The sequence below is a fragment of the Urocitellus parryii genome, chromosome 7, assembly GCF_045843805.1.
Source record: "Urocitellus parryii isolate mUroPar1 chromosome 7, mUroPar1.hap1, whole genome shotgun sequence".
NCBI lineage: Eukaryota > Metazoa > Chordata > Mammalia > Rodentia > Sciuridae > Urocitellus > Urocitellus parryii.
The window spans coordinates 121,041,018-121,051,471 of NC_135537.1; the positions used below are offsets into that span (position 1 = coordinate 121,041,018).

The window sequence follows — 10,454 nt, forward strand, 5'->3', positions numbered from 1 at the left end:
AGTTACCTGAACATCATAGAGTGCTACAATATTTTCGTGCTGAAGTTCCTGTTAAGGAAATTGAGAAATAAATAAAGATCCTAGTAATTTTAATATATTTCAGTGTGTAAATACAAATTAAAGTATACATATACATATGTTCTAGTATATCACACCTTTATTAATAGCCTGGAATAATTCAATTTATTACAACAAAATAATATGTCTGACCAAACTTTATTTGGGATCTAAATATTTTCTTTACCATAATATTTTTGGATTTCTAATAAAGTGAGTACTCTCCTTTACAAAGCAAATGTTACTTAAATAGAGCCAAAGACTTTCTACTACTTTTTTCTAGTTTTCTAAATTTGATATTCTTTGTAATGGCAATAGAGATAAAATTCCAAAGTGCTTTTAAAAAGCATATTATAAGGGGGCTGGGGTTGTGGCTCAAGTGGTAGCGCGCTCGCCTGGCATGCGTGCGGCCCGGGTTCGATCCTCAGCACCACATACCAACAAAGATGTTGTGTCCGCCGAGAACTAAATAAAATAAATATTAAAAATTCTCTCTCTCTCTCCCCTCTCTCCTCTCTCACTCTCTCTTTAAAAAAAAAAAAAAAAAAAAAAAAAAAAAAAGCATATTATAAGCTTGCAAGAAAACAAACTATAATTCTTAGCCCAAAGAACTGAAACTCTTTCCAAAGAACTCTCAGCAGGATAATTATGAGGAAAGCTGGTGAGTATTGGGTGAAGGTTCCATGCTCATTTTAGTTTGGGAAACACTGGGTTAAGTACACTGAAACTGGTAAGATTTTTCACTTTAATGAGCCAAGTGTTTTGTCACTGCCCAAATATTTAGTAAACAGGATTTTCCAAATTTATTTAACCATGGAACCCTTTTTTCCTCAAAGCCTCTCCCTTGGATTATACTGGCTGTAAATCATCTAAAAAAAAAACCACCTCTAAGGAAAATAACTTTCTTCAATTTATAAGGAAAGAAAAAAGACCCCAAGAGTCCCCACTATTCCCCAAAATTTAATTATATGTGTAAGAGGTCAACATTAGAAGAAAACAATGTATCAGATGAGACTGCCTGGCCCTTTTCTCAAACAGTAACACAATAACTAGAAAAAAGAAATTTGAGAAGCTAAAATCAGTCTTCACAGAATCCCTGTAAGTCTGGCCAAGAACCACAAGTATCTATTTTTTAAAAATTATTATACATAACAGTTATACATAACAGAAAAATACATTTCAGTTCCTAAAAACCGCCTCAGAAAGTCAGGAGCTCTGGGGCACACCAGTAATCTCAGTGGCTCTGGAGGCTGAAGCAGGAGGATTTCAAACTCAAAAATCAGCCTCAACAATTTATCCAGGTTCTAAGCATCTTAACAAGACCTTGTCTCAATAAAAATAAAAATAAATAAAAATTAAAAGGCCTGGGACCATGTTTTAGTGTTCAAATACCCCTGGGTTCAATCTCTGGAACCAAAAACAAAAAACAACAACAAAAAAAAAAAAAACAGCTTCAGAGCAAAAAACTGATCATGCAAAAATGAGCAGCAGCTGAATTCTCAAACTTGGGCTCAATCACCAAAATGGCAAAGAATGTCATTACATATTCATTAAATTTAGAATAGTCTTTAACCTAGAATATTACACTGCATAAAAGTAACATACCTTTAAGATTTTAATTTCCTTTCCAAGCAGTATTTGTGATTTTGACAAGTTCTTTTTATTAATACTTTTAATAGCTACCTCCCAATCAGTTTTCTGAAAAGAAAAACAATGTCACTCTTGGAAAGTATTACATAGAAACAACTCAACAGAAAAAAAAATCTATAAGCACAAAGATCCTTTTAACAAATAAATGTATGGCACTTGGGAAAATGAAAAAGAACCTCAATCTCAACAAGAAAATGGTCTCATAAATTATATTTTAACAAGCCAATGTCCTACAACACAGCTACTAAAAACAGCAAATATGAAGTCCAAAACAGGAACTGGCATCAAATGAAAAAATACAGTTTACAACCACCTAAGAATTATGGATAAATGTGTTTACAAATTTGGAAAGTGATATGGCTAACAGAAAACAGTATGTTAGCTTGACTAGCTTATAGGTGTTTTAATTTTTTTTCTTGAGTTTTTCCTTACTTTCATAACAAATGAAAAGTAAGACAGCCCACTTCTAACATGCCCCTTGGCAACTATCACAACAGTCCAAGCCTTTATAATTTCCACCACTCCCAATGTGCCTTCCCAAATTCTTTAGATTCTAAAACCTCATGTGACCTTTCTTGCGAAACAGCAAAGGCTTTTAAAGAATCTCTCAAAGGCTTGAACATGCATTCTTCTTTATTTTCATTATAAATGAAGCGTCCAACTATCTTTTCCACTCGGGGCCCTTCTAACCAGGAGGGGAAGATAGTATGGAGCTCCTCGGGGTGTAGAGGAACAAATGCTGGGAAAAGTAATACTTCCCAGTTTGAGAAAGCCTCAGGCGGGAAACCCGCCCATTTTCCGCTGGGTCTGCAATTACCAACCTCAAAGGTGACAAGTCCCGGCAACCCAGGGCTGGAGCTGCGAGGGACCAAAGGTCCATGATTGAGCCTCCAGAGATGCAAGGAACAGTGCTATCATTTGGGTTAACTTCAGGTGGAAAAGCTTGCCTGGGCGGCTTACGGGGTCGAAACCCTAAGCGCACTACTGACTAGGAGGGGACATCAATGACCCGGCGCCCGTCGGTAGGTGGAGTGCTGCCTAGAGGGAGGCTCCGGCCTCAAAACAATCCTCGCACTACCAAAACAAACCCCGCGACACTGACAGCGCGCACAATGGCAGGCCCCAGGCGGCAAGCCATGATAGGGGGACCTCGATTCCTGCGGCTTGGTCAAGTTTCAGGACCCCTCAGTCGGGCTGCGGCCCAGGGGTCCCGGCCTCGTCCTGGCCAGCTGGGCAGGCAGCGCTCACCTGGCGGTGCCGCCCCCGGAAAACCACGGCGAAGGCCCCGTGTCCCACGAGGTCCCTCTTGCTGTACTCGAAGTCGCCCACCACCTCCATGGCCGCGCCCGGGGGGCATACAGCGGGCGGGCAGGCGGCGCGACGAACCGGGATCAGCACCGCGGGCTCGCGAACCCCAAGCGCGCCCGCGGGCAGCGGGACTGGGGCAGCCGCGGCCCCGGGCCCGGGCGGACACTCATGCCGTAAGGCCGGAGCGGAAATGGGGGAGGCCGCCGCGCGGAGCCGAGGTCAGCGAGGCCTGGCCCGGCCCCGGACGCTCCTCATGGCCCGGCCCGCCGCGAGCTCTTTGGCGAAGCGGCCTCGGCGATGCCGGGCCAGGGGCGCCGTCGCCGTCACTGTGCGACTCCGGAGTCGCACACGCACCCGAAAGAGGTGCGGCACCCGGTCCTCCCCATCCCCAGCTTGCTCGGCCGCCAAGGCCCTCTCCGCCCGGGGCGCTGCTGCTGTGGCAGCCGCCGCCCTAAAACCCGCACAGCCGCTGTCCTTTCGTTTCCCCGCCTCGCGGTAGCGCCCAACGCACACGAACTGGGACGCCGGCCGCTCCGATGCCGACTGCCGGCCCTCCGCGACGTAAGCACGTCTTGTAGGACGCAGCACGCGGCAATGCCCGCTCCTTCCGCTGAGAAAAGGAGTTCGTGCATCTGGGCGCGGCGCCCTCAGCCAAAGCAAATCCAGAGGCACTGAGGCAAGGAAGGTGCGGGCTCGCGCGGCCAGAGGTAGTTACCCGCTGCAGGCTCGGAGCTGGCGCTGGGAGCCGATTAGAGCCGGCCACGCCCTGGCTTTGAGTCCGCTTGCCAGGAAGCGGGCTTCAGAGAAACCCGTATTCAACACCATTTGCAGGCAGGACCTGGGTATTGCTTGTGCAGTGTAGACCCCCAGGAGTCCAGGGAGGGCAAAGGAGCAATTCTCAGAACCCGGGCTTTCCCTTGACCTCTCAAACCAGAATACGTACTGCAGACTTTCTCCCACCCTTCTTAGGCTTTGCTCTCTCCGGGTCTCTAAAGGGATTCTGTCCTGCAGGGATTCCTCACGTTTTGGGGGCTCCCTGGCCTCTGTGCAAAGCTGATGACAGTGCAGGAAGCCCTTCTCAGAGAAATGCTTATGCCCGCAGAGGTAATATTGTACATATTTGTATGGTCTGTCCTAGGCAAGTGACCTGCAAGTTTGACCTCGGGTTTACCTTTGACGGCTTTAAGGAAAATTTCTTTTTTTTTTTTTAATGCTTTTACTTTGTTTGTTTATTATTATTTTTTTAATGTGGTGCCTGGGAATCGAACCCAGTGCCTCATGCATGCTAGGCAAGGGCTCTACCACAGAGCCACAACCCCAGCCCCTTTAAGGAAAATTTCTTTTGTACCTAATTATTAAGGTTGTTCAAGTAACAAGGAGCTTCTTTTTCAACTTCGAGGAAGTCTTTCATGAAACCATTTTATAAACAATACGCTTGAAAATGACAAAGAAAACTCAGGCCCCTAAAAACTCAACGTGTTTTTAGGGCTTTTGCTTTCCTGTTATCTCTTACCACCTCAATAACATTGCCTATCCCTGCACTCCCAACTCCGAAGGCCAAGCAAGGACCCTAAAAAATTCCAGCCTTATAGCAATCAATTCAGAATTCCAAGAGAAACCTCTGTTTTCACTCCATTTTCTGTTTCTAGTAACACAATACCACAAACTGAGTAAGTAGGTTAGTCAATTTTCCATTGCTATTACAAAATACCTGAGGCTGGATCCTTTATAAAGAAAATAGGTTTATTTAGCTCACAAAGAGCTAAATATTTGGCTGAAAGTCCAAAGTGTGTAGCACCAGCTCTGGTAAAAGCCTCCTGGCAAATTGCATCATGATGGGAGTGGTGGGAGATGGCGAGATCACATGATGAAGCCAAAGAGTGGGAAGAAGCCAGTTTTGTTCTTTTGTAATGATTCACTCTGGAGAAAACTACCTAGGATCCCAGAACTATATTAACCCCTTCTGAGGGTGGCACCGCTAACGGCCTCTCACTAGGATCCACCTCTTAAACATGTCTCACCACCTCAACACCACCACATTAAGAACCAAGCTTCCAGCACATGAAACTGTGGGGGGCTAAGATCCAACCATATCCAAACCATAATCAGCAAGTCATAAAGAAAAAAAGATTTACACTGATTCACAGTTCTTGCCTCAAATTGAGGGGACACATCTGGCAATGACTTTCTTGCTGAAGAGTCACATGGTAGCACGTGTCATTACAATAGAAGAAACAGGGAGCAAGAGAGGAACCTAGCCAAACTGGCTCCCCTTCTTCCCTCACTACCCCCAGCAATCCTGGGGATCCAACACAGGGTCTCATGTATGCTAAGCAGGTGCTTTACCCCTGAACTACATCCCCTGCCCCAATCTGGTTTATATAGCAGACTCACTCTCAAAGCAACCCATTAATCTACTCATGGTATGCACAGGTTAACCCATTAATGAAAGCAGAACCACAATTACCTGTGAGAAGTCCTGTATCTTTTTTTCTTTATTTTTTTATTTTTATTTTTTTAGTTGTCAATGGACTTTTATTTATTTATTTATATGCAGTGCTGAGATTCGAACCCAGTCCCTCACATGTGCTAGGCAAGTCCTCTACTACTGAGCTACAACCCCAGCCCAGGTCCTGTTTCTTAACATCTCATGATGGGGATTAAATTTCAATATGAGTTTTGGAAGAAGCAAACCATATTTAAACCGCCTTCCTCACACCCTCAAAATGTAAGGGCTTGGGGCTTCTGTCCCCACCACTGTGCACACTCACATAATTGATCTCTACTTCAAAATCTGGCCTTGGTGGTTGTGTTAGACTCTGAACCTCTGGAGCCTTCAAATTGAGAACAGCCACAACCTCATTGGATTATTAAGGGGAGTAACTGAGCTAAAAGTAAAAATAATGACAATGATGATGATGATAAATGAGCTAAAAGTGTAAAGTGATCAGATCATCTCCTGGCACAAATAAAGAACTATTGAAGTCTTGGTTAAGTATAGTGAAATCAGGGCTGGGGCTGGGGCTCAGCGGTAGAGCACTCACTCGCCTAGCACGTGCGAGGCCCTGGGTTCGATCCTCAGCACCACATAAAAATAAATAAGTGAAATACAGGTATTGTGTACAACTAAAAAAAATAAAATATTTTAAAAAAATATAGTGAGGGCTGGGGATGTGGCTCAAGCCGTAGCGCGCTCGCCTGGCATGCGTGGGGCCCGGGTTCCATCCTCAGCACCACATACAAACAAAGATGTTGTGTCCGCCGAAAACTAAAAAAAAAATAAATAAATAAATAATAAAATAAAAAAATAAATAAAATAAAAAAATATAGGGAAATCAAAGCTACTCCGAGGCAAGCTTTGATTTCTATATATATATATTTTTTTTTAATTAAAAATATTATCTAAATATTTTTAGACCTTCAGGATCCCATGTCCACTCTTCTCCATCTACTCCCCAGGTGATTTACAAGTGAACAGAGACCCAATTTCTCAGCTTCAGGGATAAACCATCTATACCTGTTAAGGCCAGTTTATCTGCAGACATCTGGAGAATTCACTTCCCCAAAAGCAATGAGTGTAAAATGTTCGCAGAGCAGGGACGCAGCGGAGGGAGACAACACAGCTGGAGTAGGGCAGCCGCAGTTTTCACAGTGTCTAGCTCACATCATGGAGAACCAGAGGAGAACCCCCTCTGGCTGCCAGAGTCAGAGAAACTGCAGGCTTCAGCATCTGTCCCTGGAGCAGCCCTCAGTGCTCCTGCTGGTCACCTCACCGTCCAGATGAGGACGCAAGTGTAATCTTTGTTAGTTGAACCAATGGAATCGATGGATATTTTACACATATCTGTGTCTCCATGTTTTAGTGATGAGATACAATCCATAATCCCTCAAAGTCCTAAAAGACCCTAAAACTCCCATTTACAAGGTTGTATCTGTTAGAAACACATATATGTTTATATATGTACATGTATGTACATATTTTATATACGTGTAAATATATGTATAAGTATGTATATGTATGTATATATTTTATATATGTATGTATATGTGTGTATACATACATACATAAAAATATATTTACACACATATATAAAATTTTGAGATGTTTTAATGCCACTAAAAATCACATCCCCACCCTAGGGCGTTACAAAGGTATTGATTAAGAAGCCACCTCTAGGCCCTTAATGTAAACATCATTTGCACCCTGTATTCAAGGCTAAGCTCTTGTAGCTCACCCATATAAGGATATTTTTTTACATTGACCCTAATTATCAAAAGAAGTGGTGGGGGGTTGGGATTGTGGCTCAGAGGAAAAGCGCTCACCTAGCATGCGTGAGGCCCTGAGTTCGATCCTCAGCACCACATAAAAATTAAATAAAGGTATTGTGTCCACTTACAACTAAAGAAAAAATATATTAAAAAAAAAAGAAGAAGAAGAAGTGGTGGGGTAGGAAGAGCTTTGCTAAAGAAATGTTTAGTTAGGACTATGTGGGTAACAAATAAGAAGAATCAAATGTGATAAAGTTAAAAGTAAAGAAATGGAGGCTGGGATTGTGGCTCAGTGGCAGAATGCTTGCTCGCTTGTGTGAGGCACTGGGTTTGATTCTCAGCACTGCATATTAATAAATTTAAAAAAGGTCCTTTGACAACTAAAAAATAAATAAAATAAAATAAAAATTTAAAAAGTAAAGAATTGGAGATAAAGGTACAGGTGCACCTCTCTCTGGAGTTTCCAGGCAGGGCCTTCAAAGCAAACTACCAAGAGAACTAGGGACCTAGAGAAGACCACTTTCTCCTCTTGTCACAAACCTCCAAAGTGGCTAAAAGAGAAGCACTGATAGCCATCAGTCTGATATGCAGATGCTAATTCACATTAAGGGGGTGGGGGCTAGGGAAGAATAGAATTACTTTAGATTAGGTACAGCAGAGTGAAGGGAGGGGGAAGGGGTTTGGGAGTAGGAAGGACAGTAGAATGAATCAGACATAATTATCCTATGTACATATATAACTACAGGATAGGTGGGATTCCACATCATGTATAACCAGAAGAATGAGAAATTACACTCCATTATATATGACGTATCAAAGTGCATTCTACTCTCATGTACAATTAATTTAAACAAATTTAAAAAAATTTTTAAATCTCAAATCCAAATTCAGAAGGGATTATTAGCTTTACAACTTCAGTCAAGGTGCTGGGCAGTGAACGATCATCCAAAGCTGAGGAGTAGAACTGAGGAAGTCTGGGTCACCTTGTATAACTAAGGCTGCTCCCAATACAGCTAGCAGGTGGGTCTTTGCTGTTGTTTTGGAACAGAGGATTGAACCTGAAGGCACCTTACCTTTGAGAGACATCCCCAGACAGGTTCTGGATGGACTCCAAATCTTTTTTTAAATATATATATATATATTTTTAGTTGTAGATGGTCACAATACCTCAATTATTTATTTTTATGTGGCACAGAGGATCGAACCCAGCACCTCACATGTGCTAAGCAAGCGCTCTACCGCTGAGCTACAACTCTAGCACCAGCCTCCAACTCTTAATCTACCTGCCTTAGCCTCCCAAATTGCTGGGATTACAGACATGTGCCAAGGCACCAGACCAGTCAACAGGTGTTGAGGGAAAGAAGTGATTCCCCAGAAGCAAGGACAGAATAGGTACCCCAAAAAAGTGTTCGACATAGTGGCAAGGGAGGATATCTAACTTTATTCTAAAATAGTTGATTGGATTCATTTTCAGTTCTTAATTTATCCTATTAACGATACATGTATGTGAATATATGTGAACAAACAGGTACATATGATAAACTATTGAAAGGTTTCAGTATCTGTTAGTAAAAAGTACAATAATAACTGCAATGAGAGACAAAATTAATGATGAATGTAAAATGCTAATATAAATTCATTAGTTCATCAGCCCAATGATGTAGGATTTTCTGGTAGTGAAGGGCCTCCTATGAAAATCAATGAGAGAAGTATTCTGCTTGGCAGGAGACATTCTGAGATTTAGGAGAGTAGCCACTTCATTATTATCTTCAAATCACATCGTTGGTATTGCTTCTATTTTGGTTAGATTGTTTCTGCTTTGATCATGAATTGCTGATGATTTGAATTTCTTGTGAATAGTTAAGAGTGTGGTGTTTGGGTATTTGTTTGTGAAGGAAGTTGCAATAAAATATGGAAAATGAGCACATGAAAGGAAGGGACAGTGAAGTTTGTATATGTTTCTTAAAATTTTGAAGAAATATTATAACCACAAACCTTTGGAATCATAAACATAAATCTTTTAAAGTGGTAATAATAAACTTCAGCCTAGGAATCTTCTGATACAATGCAAAATTGAGAATGGCAGGGAGCAGTTTTGGGGGTTTCTGTTTTTGTTTTTTGGGCACTAGGGATTGAAACCAGGAGCACTTAACCACTGAGCCACATACTCAGCCCTTTTGATTTTGAAACAGGGTCTCACTAACTTGCTTAGGGCCTTGAGAAGTCGCTGAGGCTGGTTTTTAACTTACCATCATCCTGCCTAAGCCTCCCAAATTGCTGGGATTATAGGAATCCACCACCACACTTGGCAGGAGCAGTTTTAATATTGTACAAAAATCAGTCTAAAATGTGCACTTCTGCTATTTATGGTAGGTAGCACATACCTATAATCCTAGCAACTCAGGAGCTGAAACAAGAGAATCACAAGTTTGAGGGAGACTCAGAAACTTAACCCAGACCCTCAGCAACTTAGGGAGACCCTGCCTCAAAATAAAAAATAAAAAGGACTGGACTGGGGTAATGTAGCTCATTGGTAAGTGCACTCCAGAATAAACAACAATTTAGCTATTTCAACCCAGAATATGAGTGACTTACTTTGTTACTGTTACATAATCAGTAGCTTAAAAATTCATATATTTCATAGGAATGGCAATAATGTTTTACTAATGCTAATGGTTGAAATAAAGAACATTTGTGGGCTGGGGATGTGGCTCAAGTGGTAGCGCGCTTGCCTGGCATGCGTGGGGTGCTGGGTTCAATCCTTAGCACCACATAAAAATAAAAAAATAAAGATGTTGTGCAAAAAAAAAAAAGATGTTGTGTCCACTGAAAACTAAAAAATAAACATTACAAAATTCTCTCTCTCTTTGAAAAAAAAAAGAGAATATTTGCAAACATCACTGAGATACATTTCAAATAATATCATGAGTCTGTTTCCCAAATAAATATTTGAAATGCCAAAACACCTAAAAGAAATATTTTTCTCCACTTTCCACATTTTAAAAAAGATATTTTACTGATGAGACAATAAAGAAAATGAACTTTTAAAACATAATACCGGGGATTGAAGTTAGAACCTGGCACATGCTAGACATGTAGCACTCTACCAATGAATTGCATCCTCAGCCCCTAAAATTTAAGATGAAAAAAATCTTAAATTTTTTTAAAAA

General features: G+C 41.7%; 1 protein-coding gene across 1 annotated transcript in view; it reads right to left on the bottom strand.

The window, feature by feature from the left end:
* Positions 1 to 3,054, bottom strand: part of Ulk2 (unc-51 like autophagy activating kinase 2) — a 104,886-nt gene extending 101,832 nt beyond the window's left edge. Inside the window, exons 1-3 of the mRNA XM_026411357.2 lie at positions 2,956 to 3,054; positions 1,663 to 1,755; positions 7 to 48 (exon numbers count right to left, since the gene is read on the bottom strand). Coding sequence (XP_026267142.2) covers positions 7 to 48; positions 1,663 to 1,755; positions 2,956 to 3,045 — 225 coding nt within the window. The 5' untranslated portion in view covers positions 3,046 to 3,054. The remainder of the gene's footprint in view (positions 1 to 6; positions 49 to 1,662; positions 1,756 to 2,955) is intronic.
* Between the last annotated feature and the right edge of the window lie 7,400 nt (positions 3,055 to 10,454).